Genomic DNA, 21,121 nt, shown 5'->3' on the forward strand with positions numbered 1-21,121 from the left:
TAACATTTTGCTGTTCCTCAGACAGTTAGCAGCACATCTGCAAGTACCTGAAACAGGGATAATCAATCTGATCTGAAAGGGCTTACATTAGGTTGTGACTGCAGACGCAATGGCTCAACAGAAATAGAAACACGAAATAAAAAATCAACAAAAGATAATAATGATAACAAGACAAGGAAAAACGGTCAATTTCTAGAACATGATGCCAATATCTAATAGATTCAAAAGTTGAGATAATTTCTGTTCTTCGCAATATTTTCACACTTAACCATGGAAAAGTATGAGTTTGGAGTTTTTCTGGTCATTTGTGGTGCATGTTGGTGCATGCTGTCAGTCAGCTGTGTATGACAATGGGATAATGGAAATTCTACCAAACTTAGGTTAACTGTTTGAAAATATTTTTGTTATCAAAAAGACCATCATTCATGGATTGTTTAACAAAGATGTGTCATCCATCTCTCTATTAAAGTAAAAACGTGTTTAAATAGCTATAAACTACGAGATTTACCATAAATATCAGTGAAACAAGAACCTGACTGCAGGCTTGGCTAATTAACTGCTAATTAACTAGCTAACATGACTTTGTTAGGCTTCCAACTTACTTTACAAAGAACAAAATGACTTAGAAGGAATAAGTTAGCACATTTACTTCAGAACTATAGCTAAATTTACCTGATGTTTAGTCTCTTTATTTGTTCAATTATTCTACCTTTTTGTACACCTGTTTTAAAAATTAAAATACCTTTTGCCTTTTTTTCTGCTGTTTTATTTCATATTGATTTTGAATTTAATCTCAGTACATGTAGATAAACTAAAATTTTGAATTTAAATAGATGACACAAAATTAACATCTGTATCAAAAAACATGGGATGTCTGACATTTGTCAACACATTCACTCATGTTCTCTCATTATTTTGTTTATGTCTGTGCATCAAATTTAAAATGCATATACAATATTTAGATAGTTATTACATCTACATTATTATTAATATTATGATAGCAATGTATACTACATACAGTATGAGAACATATAATATGGCATAATTTAAGAGACTGGGGACACAAGTAGGCATCAAGGTAATGACTTTTGAGATTACAAGCCGGTGTTTTGACAGATTTCTGAGGAAAATGGGGGCCGGGGTCAAATGTTAAATAGGTAAATAAGGGGCTTGGATCCCAATGATAACTGTTTGTAGTTCTAGTATATTACGTAATATTAAGACTACATTATTAGTAATATTATTATAGCAATACATAATAATATTAATCATAGTTATTATGCTTTTATTTTTTATTTGCTTTAATTTTTGTTTTAATATTAAGAATTTGTGGTATTTTTTTCTCCTAGTTATGGTACGGTCTCATGCCTTGATGAAATGGAGAAATTCATGACTGACCTAGTTCTGTAACACTTTTAAAATCTAATTACAAAAAATAATAATCACAGAAATTCATATCCAAATAAAGCAAAACATTGTCCCTATTAATCTAAGGAGTATTTAATCAAAGTGTAATTTATTCATACGTGATACTAAACAATTCTATCTAAACATTATTTTGCATTTTGTCACAGGAGGTTCGACTTATAAAACAGCAAGCTTTCAACAAAGGAATTCATTAACCCTTTTTTTCCCTGTAAGTGTGATGTCTGAAGTCACTCGAGAAGTTATTTGATCCGTCTCCCTCAAACGCACATGCTCTAACAAGAGTTCCTCATCACTGGAGGCAGATTGACCTCTAATATCAAAGGGTGTAGGGGTTAAAAGAAAATGATGAGACTTGTGAAGAGAAGGGAGGGAAAAGGGAAGCTGGCATTTGCAAATACTTTTCTTGCTGTATAATGAAGCCATATGGTGGCACAAATCTGGAGTCTCTGAAGTATTTTTATAAGCTTTACTTCTTATCAGCTACATCTGTAAAGTCCCTGAAAACATTTTGGTGACCTTCAACCATAATTATCTCCTCCTGTGTTCCCCCTTGATTGGTATTCCATGGGTGGGATTTTTGTCTGTGAGATATTTTCACTGGCATTAGGTGCATGGCAGATCACTACAAAGTTACTAAGGCATTGTCTGTCACTTTGATGAAGGAAAAAGGGAAAAACTTAACAACTTGCCTATGATCTTTGCTTTTGGAGTTCTGGCAATAAGGTTGCACTGAAGAAAGACAGAATGCCTGGTGCTTAAAGAACAAATGCCGCTTTGGTTTTAAGAACAGCACTTCAGATCATCTTGACAAACTCCAGAGTGCTTGAGCATTCTTTTTGCCTCATCTAATAAAGCAAGAACCACATCTTTTGAAGAAGAGCTGTTTTCAAGTATTCTTCTTAAGACTTAGAAAATAGAGGGTTTTATTTTTTCTAAGAAAGCACAAAGATTAAATCAAAGCAAGATGAAGTTGTAATTGGGCCCGAACAAACAGGGCTGCTGGTCATCTACCTCACATCACTCGAGCATGAATTGCCCAAGGATAGTTTGTGGCATTCCTGATAATCTTAAAGAACGGCTGCCTTTTTTCCCCTGTATTCCTTATCAGCCTCATTCGCAAACCAATTACGGTGATTTTAATCATACTGTATTACAAGTGATTAACCCTTTAGTACATTTAATTAACCTTTGCAACCACTGATTCTCATCGGGCAAAGCTTCATGCTATTTTTTTCTGTGACACAGGCTTTAAATAAGCACACTTTAAACTGGTGGGAAATGTAATGTCTAAAGTGGGAGGAATCACTTGTCATTTGCTTAAGGCAACACAAAAATTAGATATGCTGTCAGTGTAACATCACCAAAGATGGCTGTTGGTAAGTATATCCACTGAGAATACTTTTTATTATTGTTTTCAATTGCTGACATCAAAATATGAGAAGATTGTACACATGAAACCTGTCTTCAGTTAGATGCGTGAATAAATATACCTTAGAAATAATGAGATATAAACATAGCCTGAAGATTTGGAAGAATGTTTACTAATCAAATATTCATAGATTTTTAAATTATCTGCACAAAAATACTCCACTCTGATCAGCACCATAAGTGAAAATCAATTTAAATCTGTGATGCATTAAATTCGCAAGGGATAATAATTCAGAATTGTTGAACACAAACTGAATATTTCTGCATCTTCTCTGGAAGTCATTACACGTAAGAAGGGGAAAATCATCCTGACAACTTGACAGTGTGTCGTATAAACACATTATGGATTAAATCTTCAGTACCAGGGGCATGTGGTAGGCTTATGTATGATGCAGCATGGCAGGGCATAGCTTTTAACTAGGGTTTCAAATAAAAGGTGGATGAGAGAAATGACGATCAGCTCTGTGTGGGTGTCTTCGTAAATTAGCCTAAGTACTGTACTTTACAGGATCAACAGTCATTTACAACAACTATGTTATGAGGAATGCTTGCTCTGTGTCACACAGAAAAATACTGTGAGTAAAAAAAGGCATAATACAACCAGAAATGTGGAAAACATTGAGCAATATGAGGTTGTAGACACAAACAAAGGAATGCACCTTGTGAAATAAATGAAATTATAAATACATTATTGATGCAATATCATGAAATTGACCCAGAAATGGATGAGTGGCAGTTATAATAATTATGATCAAAACTAGAACAGAAACAAAAACCATTGCAACAAGACAACAAACAAATCTGAAAGAACTCCTAAAGAAATGGTTGAAAAAAAACAATTAAATTGACTTGATGTTTGAGGTAAAACCAAGGCAATCCCTATGCCAATATGAATAAAATGCTTCCCTGTGCTCAGTCAGCCCTGTTTAATTCAACTGTGCTAACAGCAGGTCAGATACATAGTTATATATTTGAGATACAACAATTAATATTTTTCAGCATCAAACACTCACTAAAACACGTTAAAGTGAGAAAGATTAGTCAAACTCTAGATCAGCCAATTTAAGGAATGCAAAGAATGTATCTACATATGCCATTTATAACAATAATTGGGGTCATTAAAGGAGAACATTTATGGGCTTAGTACAGAGTTGGCCTGGCAGGCTTTTTATGGACTATTGCTCCCTTGGTGTTTAAGTATATTGGTCTCAAGGCTCTGCATCACCTTGATCCTTGTGACCCCCTCCCCTGTCCCAAGCAGTACTCAGTCTTCCAAACAGCACTGAGCTTGGGCTGTCAGGACTGAGTAAGGCCACCTCTACTCACATCTGATTTACATTTATTTCCCTTGCCAGCTTTTATTTATTGGGGCACTTCGCATTTGGCAAGTATCTTTTAGGGAATCATAAGCCCTTTGCTGCACCTTGGTATTCAAATGAGCCTCACTTTCTCACAGCCTCTCAGGCACATTTTAAGACACTAGTTTAAGGACAGAAGCCAAAAAAAGGGTCTGGTTATTTATCAAGCCATTTTAGCACACCAACAGCTTTTTTTGTGTGTGTTTTTTTGTTATTTGTTTCACACTTTATGGCTCAATGAATACCTGATGAAATGAGTAGTCTTTAATTCTTTTTATATGCGTTGTTAAACATATCTGCCAGATATACACAGCCTCATTTCCCTTTGACCTCAAATTCATCTGTAGAGTTCAATCACAGTCCCCTTTCATACAACCCTCTAAATCAAGCTATTGCCACCAACTATTCACAGCTGAGGTAAGAATAGCTAGGCATCATTATTCCTGTTATTACTGAAGCTTATGAATATCAAATTAACCTGCAAATGTATTTTGGCATTGAAGTTATGGCTGCCCATAAAGTACGGTGAATATGAGAATTAACAGCTACTGAAAAGTCTGGACTAATAATTGTGACAAACTATGTATCATTCCCATTTTGTATTCCCATTTTTAAGTGCAAATGACATTCATGTAGACACGGTCATGGTTTGTGTGAGAAATTCCCCTCTCTTCATGCCTCCACCTCCCCTCTTTTACATCATCTACCAGGGAACAGCAATGGGAGTGTGAGTGGGGACTAGTGTGGGTGGGTTTAAAAAGGAAGTCATGAATTACCTGCCGGGTGGTGATTTGCCCCGCAGTCTTGAATCCCCCCTGACAGCCGCACTCTGAGACACTGTACGGGTCGGAGCTAGTCGATGAACACTTGGAGAGTGAGTCACAGCCCACCACAAATGTGTTGTCCAAGGGGAGCTCCTGGATCACGTGGTGTTTCTTAGGGGCCACAGGAGTTTCTGGTTTGATTTGAAATGTAGGCTGAGGGGACGCAGACTTGTAATGCTTGGCTAAATCTGGGCTGTCGGGTTTGAAGGTCGTGGGTGTGGTCGCCCAATTGTACTTTCCCATGGTTTGCTCCTCCAGCTCCACAGGGAGATCCAGTGTACCATTAACATGCTCATGCGTGGGGTCTTCAGGCTTTGACTCATCTATGGTCACAAAGTTCAGGAGAAGGCTCTTGGGAGATCGCTTCTTTCGCTTCTTCTTCTTTTTGATCTGACGATTTTCTTGATTGGGTGACACCCACTCTCCACTCTGCTTGCCCTTCTGAACTACTTTATGTCTGGGTGTCTGCCGGCAGCGCACCAAGGCAGTAACAAATATCACCAAGATGACAGTCATGGTCCCTGCTATGATAGCTATCACAACAATTACATATCCATTAGCTTGAGGTGTTACGTCATTGTTCCCTATATTACGATCCAATGGTGTTTCCATACTTTTCCGCAGCTGCTCTTGGATAAAGGTAGCATTTGACACAGTGTCATTGACAAACAAGTGAACAAGAGTGATAGCGTGTAATGACTCAGGCTGGCCTAAATCTTTGACCTTGACTACCAGCCTATGCAGTCCCTGATCAGCGAATACTATTTTCTCTTGCAGCGTTATGTTACCTGTTGTTTTGTCAATGGAAAAGAGACCTCGAGGAGAGACCCTAGATGTTATGATGATGCTGCTGATAATACTGTAATGCAGCTCAGCGTTCATACCTGTGTCATTGTCAATGGCAAACACTCTGGTGACAACAGAACCAGGTGTGGCGGTGGTCCGGACTAGGTCATATGAGTAATTGGAGGAAGGGATGACAAACACAGGGCGATTGTCATTCACATCCACTACATTAATAGTGACCTTGGCATAAGAAGTGCTGGGAGGCTGCCCTCCATCAATTGCTTTGACCATAAATGTGTAGGAGCTTTGCTGCTCCCTGTCAAAAGTGATGTTTGGTTTAATCACACCAGTTTGTGGGTCAATGATGAAATTATCTTTCCCATTTAAAATGGACAGGGTTATAACAGCATTATCTCCTGCATCTGAATCAGTCACTGTGATTAAGCCAACAGTTCCATAGAGAGGCAGGTTCTCAGGCACATAGAAGTTGTACTCAGGGTGCGTGAAAGCTGGGCTGTTGTCATTAAGGTCCTGGACAATTAGCCTAACAGTGACATTACTCTGTAAGGGGGTTGAACCATTGTCTCTTGCGATGACAGTGAATGAGTACCTCTCTTGTTTCTCTCTGTCTAGTCGCTTCCCAACAGAGAGAATTCCTGACTGTCTGTCTATGTTAAACCCATCAGGTGCATCAGGGCCAAGAGTATAAATAATTTCAGCATTATGTCCACTATCCGCATCTGTGGCACTGATTTTTATTAACTGTGTTGAGGGGTCATTGTTCTCTGGTATAGAAAGCTGAATTTCAGGCTGGGAAAAGATGGGTGCATTGTCATTCTCATCCTTGATTTTAATTAGAACCATAGCTGAAGTGTTCAAAGGAGGTGTCCCTCTATCCGAGGCCACTATCTTAATAGCATATTCTCGGGTTGTCTCATAATCAAGAGGAGCAGCTGTCTCTAGCAAGAACTGATCATTGAAAACTGGCTTTAACCGGAAAGGAACATCATGGTCGGTGTAGCAAGCCACTTTGCCATATAGATCTGCATCCTTGTCAGTAACAGTAATAAGGGCTATTTTGGTGTTGAGGGGTGCATTTTCAGACAGCAGAACAGTCCCATTTACCAGGTTGATTATGTAGCGAGTGTCTATGGAGGGCACATTGTCATTGACATCGGTGACATTAACAACCACTGTAGCTCTAGATGGGGTTGAGCTGCCATCGCTCGCAAGGACGATGAGTTTATGAACAGGAGTTACCTCCCTGTCCAACGGTTGCTTCACAGTGATCAGCCCAGTAGAACTGTTGATGGCAAAGTGGCGTTTGGTTGAGGAAGAGACCTGGTTGCTGAAAGCAAAGTGAATTTGCGCGTTGGAACCCAAGTCTGCATCTGTGGCATGAAGCTGAGCAACTGATGTCCCCATTGGAGCATTCTCTGGCACGGAGACCTCCAGCTCACTGTCCTTGAAGATAGGACGATTGTCATTGACATCTGAGATGGTAACTTGGAGAATAGCAGTGCTGGACTTGGGAGGGCTGCCACCATCCTCCACCTTGATCTTCATTACAAAGGTGTCTTTTTGCTCCCGATCAAGGTTCTGCTGAACAATGAGTTGAGGCCACTTGTCCCCTTCAGGGGTTTCAATGATGTCTAAGCCAAACTCATTGACACTCTGAAAAGACAAGACAGATTCCGTAAGTTATACTGCATTTACTTTTAAACAATTTGAATACTACATACATTTTAAACTAAACATTTTACATTCAATACGATTAAAAATACCAAAATGATCCCCAAAAAGCCTTTGGTTATTTGACAGTAATTTTGTTAATTTCCTTTAAAACACAAACAACTGCTTATTTTCTCAGGTTAGTCAGGTTTATGTGCAGCTCTTTTGATACATTCTGATGGAAGTCGAGCATAAGTTTAACATCCTGGGAAGCTAAATTATTGGTATGGATCTATTCATCTCAGTTGAATGAATGTGAAAGCACGCGTATCATCAAATTGTTTCACATTTTAATTTTTTACACAGTCTATGAAACACAAGTATGTAAAAAACTTAAAAAGAAGTAATTAATCCTATTTAAATGTGACCAGACCTTGTTGTAAATTAAGTCTCTCTGTCCTCTGTGTAACTACAGTTTGAATGGATTAATTTACTTCTTTTTAGCCCTCTCATCAAATTTCTTCTGACTTCACTAAAATGAGATTTCACTTTATCCTCCTATCTTGTGTCATGTTAGAATAGAGCAGGCAACCTTGCACTATTCCAGTTTCATTATCAGAGAGAAAAAGACTGATGAAAATGGAGACACTCCAATAAACATGTATTTAGGTACACTGCAGGACCACATCATCTTAAATCAAAAGGAGTGGAATAGTAGAATTCCTACATATTAGAAAGGCTTTTTGCTCAAGAAGAGTCAAATCTGTGCAAAAGTAAAGCTGGAATAGAATGAAAAGAACTGCATCAGTAATCCACATGAGAAACCAGAAAAACTGGCAATAGTTGTTAGGAGTAAATGCTTTCCTAATGTTTACAATAATTTGTGTATGGTAAGGACTCATACATCAGTGGAGAGAAAAAAGGAATAAAGCAAGTAAGAGATGGAGAGAAGGGACAGAAAAAGATGTGAAAAGGAGAACGGGGGGAGGAAAAAAGAAGAAGATCAAGCCTATGAATGAGCTGCATGCACATTATGAAACAAAGAAGCCCTTTGAAGCTCTCTCAGTCAGAAGCAGTTTCATGGTAAAACAAGAAAAAGCATCCTCTTTAAAGAGATAAGCTTCATGCTGCACATAATGTTGGAAGAGATTACTCTGTCTAGGCACAGCTATCAAATGAGATTAAGATATGTACATTCTTGTTATTCAAGGGGGGACCATTTTAACCAAATTGCAAGCACAAGAGTATGCACTATATTTCAGAATGTAGAGCTGTCCCTATGCCAGCGCGGCGTTGTAACCTGCACAAGAACGTCCAGCTGCAGCATGTAAATTATTGTGTACTCTGAAAAATTGCATGCAGTGGGAGTGTTGTCAACACGTTACTGATTGACAGAACTACTTAAAACAGCCAACACTGCGGCAATGATCTTTCAGACCTTATTTAGGGATCCTTCTGGCAAGCTAAAGTCATACAGGAAAAACAGATATGGCATATAGAATGTGGAGAAATTGCCATATGGCTTAACTCTGCTGAATATTTATACACAGATGCAGCAAAATGAGTTTTCGCACAACTGAAAGGTCCAGGACAACATTCTGGGGGCTGCATTGTTATCAGCTATTCCATCCATGCAAAGCTCTTCAATCCTCAGTTGTTTGACTAGTTCATTGATTCTGCACAGTAGCTCAGTATCTGTGCAGTGATATTTGGAAAAGCCTGATAATAGTAGGATGTTGAGTTAGCATGTGTCAAAGGGAATGTTGCACAGTGATTTATGAGCTAGCAGTTCCACTGTGCTTTTGTCTTGGTTTCAGACAATTTTACAACTGACAAGACAGCCCTCACCGCATTTCAATAAGTTGAAGAACGCTTTCTCTGCGGGTGTGCATTCTTCTGAATACAGAATTAGTCTAGTGGATTGTGATAAGATCTGGGGCAGGCTAAGAAAAGGCCAAATACTAGCATGAATCACTCTCTGGAAACCTTAAGGCTGAGCAAGAAGGACAAAACTCACTAAACGGCTAAGTGTGCACATTACACCTCGCCTTTTTTTTTCGGCACATAAATACTGTAAATATGCATGCCTTCTTGCACTTGTTAGAGTTGGTTCTTATTCCAAATAGCAGGACAAAGGAGAGGCACAATGCATGTTTTAATGAGAATTGGCTAAGTTCTATGAAAACAACTGAGGGACACTAACAAAAGCAGAGATGGTTGATTAAGAGAAAATGAACACTCTGAACCCTGCTTTTGCAAAGAGTACCAAAGATTATCACTGCCTCCATCTTTCTCGGAGACTAAGATTGAACTGTGAACATATCAGGAGGATGGTAATCACTATGGAACCCATCAATGGGACAAAATGACGAAAGAAGCTCATTGCCAGGTTTTGCATTTCTTTATTTTGCTGATAGAAACTTACTTTTGTCTCACTTTTGTTTCTGTCTTTCTGTCTTTCATGCCATGAAGCATGTGTATAATTAGAACAAAAGAAGCTGAGAATTGTCTCATTTTGCCATCCCCGAGGATAATGTGCCAACATAAAGTTGTAATGAAAACGTGAATAATCTTAGCATTGAGCTCTCTGTTCAAAACTCCTATACGTTTTCACATATAGTTAGCAGAAAAATGAATTAATCAAGTTGTCCTTGCTACCTCAGATCAAAGCTTGAATATAATTATCATCTTTGAATCATTTTGGGAGGAAAATTGGTCACACTCACATACAAAACTACTGCATAGACTAAAAGCTTAATGTTAAAATGTAAGGAATAGACACATGAACAAAGTTAATTGTTAGTTGGAACTACTTGTGAGAAAATCTGGGTTTGAAGCACAATGCTAGAGCTAAATGTCTTCTATAAAATAATTTTCATCAGTGCAAAAGTTTTAGGTTATGACAGAATGCTGACCTAAAGAAATGTGGTAAATGCAAATACAAAATAATAAATAATAAATTAAAAAAAACAACTGGGCTTTTTTCCTGTAGCTGAAAACATTTCACTTCCCATGAGGCGCTTCCTCAGAAAAAAACTTCCTGGATGGGAAGCAAAACCTCTTCAACTACAGAATAGAAGTCCACTTGTTTCTTTTTTAATCATTCCTTTTTTAAAGTTTTCTTTATTTGCCTTTTTCTGGATGACTGAGAATTTACACCAGGTAACAGTTGAAACTTGAAATTTTTGTTGTCCTGTTTATAGAAAATCCAACACTAACCATTCATGTTATGGCTTACTCTGCCTTTGACTGTTACTTTGGATAATTTCTGTGTAATTCACATGATGTAACACTCAGCTGCAATGATGGCAGAGTATGAGCATGATTGCCAACCATTATGTGTGGAGCTGTGACACTGTGTAGAGCAAATGAGCTTTTGTCTACTCTTAGCTTTGAAAAAGGATAGAAAGGAAGCTACTGTGTTTCTTTTTCATCATTTGTATGTTGACAACATGGACAGGTAACGTGGAGTGACACATCACTGAACATGGCTGACTGACTATGCTACAGCATGGTAGCAATTTTAGAACTGTGCCCTGAACAACACAAGAAAACTTGACAAAATATCACTCTTAGGGAGCTTCTGAGTCAAATCTCTCAGGACCAAACAGAGATAGACCACGGGTGGCTTAGCAGCCAAGAGCTATTCTAGGAAATGCTTGCACAGTCCTTCCCCACTAAACCCCTGGCTTTCTGCTGCACTTCGGAAATAAACGACACCAAAGGCTGAAAATGTCTTTGGCTCCTTTAATGCTTCTTCCTACGTTTTACTCATATAGAACCTGAGACATTAATCTCAGGTACAATGAGGATATAATGAGAAGAACCGAGTCAGGGACGTAAAGCCACAGATGCTGTAAAATGAATGAGTAGGCACAGGGTTTAGAGAGCTATATATTGTGAAAAGGGCAAAGAAAATGATTGCAGATGATCATTATAATGAGCTGAACATTTGGGTGGTGATTTTCCAGGCATGAACAATTCAAGACATAGAACTGGTGATGTCTCGGCAGTATGGAGATATCTTAAAAATTAGTAAGCAAGGCCAACAGCAATTGGTCTGTTCATCCCATCACAGTGTTGACTCCATCTGAGACTACGGAGGGACGTGTCAATTCTGTCTTGCAATGTGCTTTCAAACACAGAAACCATTCTGTATGTATAATGTTCAGTGCTTCCTCCAGAGTGCCAGCATTTTCCTCTTTAATTCAGTTTAATTTGTATGTGCTCATTGCAATACACAACGCATTATGTTTTGCATAGATTGTAAATGAAGAATTTATTGCAGTGTCTTATAATGCAGAATTTACAGCTGATTCCATTAGGTAACAGCAAACATTGCACTACACTTTAAAACAGCATCAATTAGATGAATAAAAAAAAGGCTTTTCATACACCTACAAGAAGCATCTATTAACATAATACAATTCATTCCTTTTCACTTGCTTTAATATACCACACTTTGTTTAGTACATGTAACTTGCAGGAAATTGGATATGGAGTGTTTGTGCTGTGTCTGCACTCTTCACTGCGTGTTCTCTGATACACACGGCGAAAGCTCAACCTGCTTTTGCTTCTCTCCTAATAAAATAAAAATAAAATATTAACAGCTGTTGTAAAATATTTTAGACTTTGCAATGTATTCCAGTTTATGTCAAAGGTGGTTATACTTTTAATGTGGATTCCAAATTAATTCAATTTGTAAATGCACAAATGAGTGCAGCAGAACTAAATTCTGAAGCAGGTTTGTAAATTAAACTAATACAGGACCTGAAGCGCAACACGTGGAAATTTCTAAAATAATGCAAGCAACAACTAATTAAAAATGGTAAATTAATCAGACCTGAGGCAGTCACGTGGCCTGCTGTGGGCAAAAAAAGTATGTCAGAGTTCTATCAAAAACATGTTTGCTGGATATTCTTCTATTACAGAAGACAGTCATTTGAGTATTTGAAAAAGCCAATTATTTTATACTTGAATTCATTTTTCTTAACAATTACTTCAAGACATCACTATGTTGGCCTTTAGTATATCACATATAAGGTTGTAGAATAACTCTTTGCTTATTTTCCTGAAACTCATCTAAACCTATTTATTCTATTTAATCCTTATCATTGAACATATCCATCAATACTTTTTATCATTAATGTTAGTTGCGTAGATCTTGGAACATCGTAAGTAAAATTTCCTTTTTGAACACTTTTGCTGCCAATATCAGGGAAGCAAATGTCAAGTAAAATGGCGTTACATACAGCTGGCCAAAGAAAGGATTGCTAATGAGAACTGAAACAAATAAAGGATACTATCCTTTTCTGTTGAAATAATATGTGTGATATTATGTACTGGAACCTAGTAAACAAACCTCTTAGAGTATCGCTTAGCATGAATATTCGACAGGAGTCAGATATTTTCCATCAATGGGATCACAATCAAGTGTGCAGCAAGATGTGTAAAAGTTTTACGAATTTTAAAGACAACACTTATTTTGGAAAGATGCATGGAGAAAGCCAGTGGCTTCCAATAAAAAACACTGTCTGCATTTTGATGAATCAATATTTTGTGAAACATTTCCTAAAAGTGTAACATTTTTATTTACAACACCTCTGGTATCTTTGGAAAAGGATAAATCTGCCATTTTTGCAAAACTACATTATATAATTTGAAACATGGCTGTGGTATTATCATGTTTTGAGCTGTTTTATTGCATCAGCACCAGCATAGCTTGCCATCAGTGATGGAAATCTAAATGCTAAATAATACCTACAATATATATATATATATATATATATATATATATATTAGAACACGTCTTAATCTAATTTTGAATGATAGTAGCAAACAGAAACAAAATAAGGCTCCTAAAATCACAAGTTCTTCTCTTAAAAAAATAGTGTTTTAAAATAGCTTACATGTTTAAAAAAAAAACAAAAAAAAAAACTTAAAGGTTAATTTTGATGATCATCTTTGAGTTAGTACTGCAAAAGAACCTTATGCCACATGCTAAAAGTTTTTTTGAAGTTCAGAAACAGTAAGTCTCTTTGAGTTAGACAAAATCACCATATGCACACAAGAAGACCTCCAGAATAAGGTTTTGAAATACCTAAAAAAAACAGTTTGTAGCCTCAGATTCTATGTTTTTACACGTAGTCATAAAAATTCTATTTTAAATTAGAAAAGTTAGGAAGACCTTCATTTTAAACCTGAGCTGCAAAATAGTTCATACAGTTCTGTTTTTCTGTACACAAATGAAGGATGAAACCTCACCTTGACCAGCTCGTAATGTTGAATCCCATTTATCCCCACGTCAGGGTCAAAGGCAGATGGCACCGGGTATCTAGTGTTGATGGCTGTGTTCTCAGGGATTGAGATGTTTATAACAGTGGATTGGAAAAGGGGTGCGTTGTCGTTCACGTCCTCGATCAGGAAACGGATCTTAACCAATCTGAAGATCTCATCGGGCAGCACGGCCACCTCGATCTCATAGTAGCAGCGTTTCTCATTGAAGACCCCTGAGCACAGCTTCTCCCGGTCAATTCTGTGATTCGTGGTAAAAATCTCCCCCGTGTTGGCCTCCACCCTCACCAAAGGCACATCGCCTGTTTTATACACAGGCTTGAACTGCAGCGGCGAGGATAGCCTGATGTTAGGGTCTAGATGGAGGTCGAGGTCCTTGCGCAGATTCCCAATGCGGACGTTCTCTGGCTGCTCCTCCTTCACGATGTAGTCCCTCTCCTGGGCCTTGCATAGTAAGACCAAACAGGAGAGCAAGATCGCCAGTGCATGCACCTGACTTGCCAAGTTCATACTCAAAACTCGATGGGAGCTTCACTTCTACTGCAGCAATTCACTCTGAAGAAACACAAAAGAGAGAAAAGAAAAGCGAGAGAAAGACAGAATGCACAACGTCAATGAAGAAAATGACATTGCATTCATGTTCTGTTGTAATTAGTACTATTTTCTCACACAGAGAGTTCTCATCGTGACCTCTTTATGAACCAACATCCCTCCCATGTCTTTGAGAGCAAATTAATGGCAGTTTTACACAATTAACCTTTGATGACATCGACTGAACAAGGACACAAGAAAAGGTTAGTGGTTCGTGCTTTCCATCAATTCATTTCATTGTTGTATATGAATCAGTATTCAGAACTGTGAAAGCTGTTGAGTTTACTGTTGCTTTAAAAAGCTTTTTCACAAGCTACCTCGCGGGAAAAATAGTAAGTATGCAAAAAAAAAAAGAAAAAAAAAGAATTTACATCTGAATCAGTCAAAACGAAGTGTCTTCATAAAATGCACCCAACATCCAGATTTCAGCTCATTTGGAGGAAGCAGAACTAAGCCTTAAGGAATGGTGCTTTCACGCAAGAATACACATAAACACTTGCACTTGTGCTGCTTGACAGAAGCTATTAATGGAGAGCCTCATTTGTTCTGAATGTAAACAATCGAGCTCTCAAACATTTCATGTTGGCCCATGTGTGTAAGCAAGCACAGTATGATAAGAGCTCTGTTTAGAAGGGAGGCAAACAACACTGTAAAATTCTTTATTGTGAAAGCCACCATCAGTCAAATTAGTGACATTTAATTTTAACTCCACTAAATCTCAACAAATGTTTTCTTTCTCTTTTTTTTTCATTAACATCAAATCTAACCAGTTCCTAGATGGCTGTTTGTATGGATTGCTAAAAACCCTTAAATGCAGAGCAAAAAACTTGCGAGGTGTTCCAGTTCATTTCATGCTGTTGTTTTACAAAATCTTTGACTGTTTGATATGTGTAAACGCTCGCCAAAGGGCAGGAACCCAAATTGCCAACACCCAAGTAGGTCATTGGAATATGATGAAGGAGTCACGCTCGGCAATGCCTTCCCTGCCAGTAGACACTAGAATAAAATATTGACTGCTTTCCACCAGTTAATTAGTAGGTTACTGGGGAGTTACTTTGTGTGGTTTGCTAGCTGACATTTTGACTTATTCATTCATTTAGCACATTATCAGGCATGTTTAACAAATGCATTCCATCATTTCTATCACAACCGCGCAGGTCAATTCAGGTTTGGCCACACAGGGTTTATAATAAGCTTCTGGCAGCTGAAATCTGATGTAAATGTAAACATGCATTTGTGTACAGTAGAAACAACAGATTTTTATCCCTGCCTTTTTTATCATTTCAAAGTGAAGCCACCATATTTCAGGTACAATATATTTCCTTCTCATAAAAATACGGGCTGCTTATCTGCAGTCCAGCACAGTATATATACCAGCTAATTTTATTACTAGTTTTCCCACTGTGTGTTTAGATCTAAACCCCCCTTGAGTGTTTATTACCTGCATATGACTTTCCTCCTGATATTGGTTTGTATTCATAATGCAGCTGCCTTGAAATCAAACATTCATTTCTCTCAAAGAATGGCAAAGGCTGCGTGACAGTCCTCACACAAACAGTTTACAGATGGTGCTTTTTAATGTGCAGAGCCTACCTGTTGTAAAAAGAGATTTCTTGGAGAATTATAATATTTTCTGCTTTAGAAAATTTCTATCCCCTTACACGAGCCCCAAAACGGTGTGACTACCTAAACTGAACAACAGGGGGTCCTCTAAATTGGCAAGGCAACGGTGTTCATAGGCACTAAAACTCTCTTCTGGTTGACAGAAGGGAATTGATTAAAAATAAGGATTTCATTAAGCTGGTTTTGAATCTGCAACAATTGCAAGGCACTCATGAACCGTGTGCAGGCAAACTCCACGCATCTCATAAAGCAAAGTCACATGAGACTCATTACAGAGCGGTTGGACTAAAAATGCATGGCTGACACTGACCATGTGTAAGGATTTTTATTATTATTATCATTTTTTTTTACTCTACACATCGAGTACAGGCAGCACTTTCCTGTCAACACACTGATGAAATATATCCTATTAGTACCAGTGACACACTTTAGTTAGAAATGTGCTTCTTCGAAGCTGTGATGATCGCCACACTGTCCAAGCCTGAGCTCGCATAATGAAGTTTAAATTACATCCTTAAAATGGGATGTGATTTGGTGAAGAGAAAAATCAGAACAGATCAAAGGATGATCTAGATTTCCTCTTCATTGTAAGTGATAATGATGTTCTGCTGGATGAAGGGGTGCAAATGCAGTAAAAAAAGACACACTTGCAGTTTACCATAATGTTAGAAAGCGAAAATTTACTAGTACATGAGATATGCACTGACAGATATAGTTACTTGCCTTAAAACGTGATTAGATGTTGCGTAGATGTAAGTTAGTCTCGAACATCTCGTGGTTAAATTTATTTCCTGTCTTTTATTATTTTCATGTATTTTCTTCAGTGCCATGATTTCCCAACATTTGCACTTCTTTTCACTTGTCACAACTCTTTACAAACCTGTCCACGAGGGATAAGCTAGGTGAGAGAAGAAATTGTGCTGCAGGGGAGAAAAAAAAAAAAAAAGGTAAGAGGGGGGCAGATTCCAGGTGTCAGTCAGAGTGTCTCCATTGCTTACATTTCACTAGTCTCCTAAAGTGCTATTTTGAGCCCTAGACAGCAGGTTGAATCCAGTAGGCAAACTCAAACTTTCCTCTTGAGAGACACAGTGGAGAGGAGCTGACCAGCCCCAAGATCCCTTTGCGCGACAGCATGATGGACGGGTCCTCCTGGTGTTTGCGTCCGCTGAATGTAGCGGTGAGTGGAAGGAGGGGGACGTAACGCAACTGTCACTCCCTACCTTCACCTCAAAGATGGCCTTATCAGAAAGTTTCAGTGTGGTTACTCTGAGGTTGGCACCCAAGAGGTTTGGAGTCCTTTTAAACTGTCAAAGGCTTTTTTTTTTCTATTTATTTTCTGCTGCATCTATTATTGTTATTATTGGCTGTGGATGTTTCCATAAAAGAAGACAATGATCTTTAAGGGTCATGGCAACCTGACAAAACAGATTTCTGTCGTGATCAGACATCTTTTTCTGTCTCCAAAGTCATAGGAGTTCTCTTAACAAAGTAGAGGAATTAAAGTTGTTTCCTTTCAGAAAACTGCCACCAAATTTGTGGTGCAATACGGGATAAAAATCTTTACTTTTATATTAGTAATACTATAACCATCACTGAAAATGTATGGATAAAAATATCTAATAATACTACAATTTGTATATATGTGGTAACATGTTAATATAAAGTCAGCAAACACCTTTCTGGGTTAAATAAACCTGTGTATTTTCATAGTTTATTGAGGGCCAAAATATTTACATAGGGCTGCGCTTCTTGGCAATTAAATTGTCTCTGAGGAATATTTCTTGCCCCTTTCCATTAGCAAAATGGCATGCTAATTTTCAGCGCTGTAATCGTGGACCTGAAGAGGGCAGTCCATGCAAGTTATTACCCATCAATGACGAAATATTTGTTAAAATGTCAGGTTTTTTTTTTTTTTTTTACTGAGAAAGAAGTGTCGAAGAACCCAACGCTAAAGTAAAGTGAAAGAATATGACAATCCATAACAGCTCATAACACCGTTAAATAGCAGGGCATAAACTTCAGGGTTAATCCAATTGGAAAAAAATGCTAAATAAATTCATTAGAATTCCATCACTTTTCATATTTTAAGCATTAGTTGAAAACATGATGGATTCTAAAATCAATCCCCAAAGACAAGTTCAGTGGGGTTAGTCATATTAATTAAATCCCTGTTTACTGTAAATGAGAAGGACTTGCTTGTTTTAGTAAATAGCACTAATTCATTCAATAGAAGACGTAGAAGGAGGGGGACAAATCTGTTAACTTTTTAATGACTTTCGTAGTGACTTTGGTTAAAGGCTACAGGAAAAAAAAAACAACAACAACAAGCAAACAAACAAACAAACAAAAAAACATGAGGCTGAAAACTAACATCAATGTAAAGAGATAACATCTGACTCCTGGAAGAAGCAGTAAGACCAGGGGCACTCCAAGAACAAAATATACTGGTGATTGTTTCCCTGCAAGAAAACACCCTAAAAACTCAACACTCAGCGGTCAATATTTCAAAAATAATCCAAGGCAAAACCTATATTATAAGACGTGGGGTTTTTTTTTTCCAGAAATGTGTTGCTTTTTGTTTTTGTCTTTTGCAGTTTTTGGTGCTTAATTCTTTGAACCTATGCATGAGAAATTAAAATACTGATTGGACTGAAGTACAATGGTTTTATTTGATTAAACAAATCAAACTGCAGTTCTGCTCACACCACTGCCCTTAATTTTTATTTTTTTTAGCACAGGTAAAATATTTGACTGATCTTTTGGAAAGTTCAGATCACAATTCCATCTGATTCTGCAGCAAATTAAAGGCTCAAGTCAAACAACTGATAATAATAACAGACAGCATATTAAAATTGGTAGATTAAAAACCTAAGTAACCAACTATGGCTTTAATCTTCAGGCAGGTCGGTATATATACATACAGTATATATGTCTATGGATAGTCCCTCAGGTCTGTAACACGTGAACCGCTGTGGCAGGCGCGCGCTGCTGCCGCGCACCCACGCATCCAGCTCAGCGCCCAAGACGCCGAGAAACCCGGGCTGAAAAGTACCTGCAGTTGAATCCACTTTAAGGCCTGACTGTGTGCTAATCAGTGCGAAATGAGACTAATAACGCCCGAAGTCACGATCATCTGCGCAGCACAGTCTCTTAATGCGACAACTTGGGGTTTCCAGTCGATTTACGCTCGGTTATGTCTTTGGAACAGCTTTAGGAAAATCCAGTGAATCTCAAAAAAATAAAAAGAGCTCCTGTCTCAGCAAAACGAGCCACTGAACTACATCTCAGACTGTTTCCAGCAGTTATTGGGTAAACAGAACACATCCGCGCAGGTAGAAGGACCTGAGTTTGATTTAATGCGGACCAAATGAAACCATTGGGCTCTCATGTTTCCAAATGCGCTCTGAACAGATCAGAAGAGAACAGAAAAAGGCAAAGCAACATACTTGGATGAGAATGCGGGGTTGGAGAAAATTTTTGAAAAGCACAGCTCACCTTCTTCGCTTGGAACGGTGGAGAAATCAGCCGTGAGTGCCGTCGCGAAGAGACATCTCTGATTTACACAAAAAGAAGAAGTGCCATGAATGGAGCTTGAGTGGGGGGAAACGGGGAGGAAGAATCCTCATCAGAGTCGGCAGGAAAAAGGCAAGCGAAGTAGAGGAGAGGTTGGGGGGAAAAAAGGTGTTATCCACTACAAAAACTTATCCATGTGCTGAAAAATGCGGTCCTCGACTGTAAGAGGGGGGAAAAAACAAGCGATCAAGTTAGTTTTTATGAAAAAAAAGGAGGCTGTACTTCCTCTTCTTCGGATATCTTGGACTCTCAATCCCACAGTCGGAGAGATGCGCAGTGATCCAGGCTTGCTTTACATTAACTTTTCTTTCTTTCTTTTTCTTTTTTTTGTTGTAAATCCCTAACCTAATTTGCCTCGAAATTTGACCAGCAATTTTCACGTGCGCCTTTTTTTATTGCGCGAACAGAACGACTTTAAGACATCCAAGTGAGCACAAATAATAACAACAATAGTAATTAAAAAAAAAAAAGATAGACTTCTAATGAGCCTAATTGGTGAAGCAGTCACTTGTTTTTAGACTGGGTTAAGGTTGCGCACGCTTCCTCAGAAAACTCTTAAATGAGGGATGCAGGGAGCGCATCAACCCCCCCAGTGGAGTTGGATCAAAGTGTGCCTCTGTGCAGCATCACTTACAGGAGCCGGGATAGGCGGTTCACCGTATCTGTCTGCTAAGCTGTAGATGTCTCAGTAGTATTGTATGAACTCGGCTGCTGAACACTGCCCACCTCGCTCCCTCTCTCTCTCTCTCTCTCTCTCTCTCTCTCTCTCTCTCTCTCTCCATCCGCCTGACATCATGGCTGAAGGAGGAGCCAGGCGCAGATTTAAGAGCCCCGGCTCCTCTTAAAGCCGCACTGCGTTGGAGAGCCATGCTCGCACAGAGACGCACCATAGGTGAGGAAGAGGACCAGAGCAGCCTCGGCTGCTTGCAGTAATGTTGCCTCCGTATGGTCCAGAAATATGCCTGGAAGCAAAATGGGGGCACTGTTCTCTTTTAAAAGCCTTGTCTCAGCTTCCAGTTTGCTCGCTGCTGCTAAGTTTGGCGTCTTCACACAATGAAGAGACTCAAATTCTCTCAAAGCTTTCCTGGTGGCAACATGCAGCCAGAGATGAGGGATAAATGCTCCAAACCATCCTAAAAATATTGTAAAGAAACAATTCCATATAACGTATGAGGCGGCAACTGCATGCAAACCACTTAAATGTTTGACATGAGCCAAAAAAAAAGATAACAATAAATTATTGGACAAACTGAAGGGAAAAAGAGTGAGTTACATATATTATACTGTATATATTAGTCATCAAAACCCAGTTGTTTGCAAATAACCTTTGGTTAACCTTCAGATGTGAAACATCAGCAGTTCATGTTGCAGCTGTGGGACTCATTGTCCAATCAATACAAAAGCTATGTATATTGATCGCTTTAAAAATCACTAATCAAACAATGCCAAGCTGTTACACCCCAGCTGTGGGAAATGTGATAAATATCCACTCACCAGTTTTTGTAATTATCACCCGCCCTCAGAGGGCAAAACGGTGATAATACT

The 21,121-nt window shown here is 38.4% G+C and overlaps 1 protein-coding gene across 2 annotated transcripts in view; it reads right to left on the minus strand.

Annotated features, from left to right (window-relative positions):
- pcdh11 (protocadherin 11) overlaps positions 1-20,263 on the minus strand; it is a 142,657-nt gene extending 122,394 nt beyond the window's left edge. The window contains exons 1-3 of one of the 2 annotated variants that reach the window (XM_017428284.3): positions 19,499-20,263; positions 13,760-14,344; positions 4,991-7,498 (exon numbers count right to left, since the gene is read on the minus strand). In XM_017428284.3, the coding sequence (XP_017283773.1) occupies positions 4,991-7,498; positions 13,760-14,299 (3,048 nt within the window). In that variant the 5' untranslated portion in view covers positions 14,300-14,344; positions 19,499-20,263. The remainder of the gene's footprint in view (positions 1-4,990; positions 7,499-13,759; positions 14,345-19,498) is intronic. The other variant, XM_017428285.2, reaches the window with a different exon arrangement.
- Positions 20,264-21,121: the final 858 nt, after the last annotated feature.

This window comes from Kryptolebias marmoratus, linkage group LG9, assembly GCF_001649575.2.
Source record: "Kryptolebias marmoratus isolate JLee-2015 linkage group LG9, ASM164957v2, whole genome shotgun sequence".
NCBI lineage: Eukaryota > Metazoa > Chordata > Actinopteri > Cyprinodontiformes > Rivulidae > Kryptolebias > Kryptolebias marmoratus.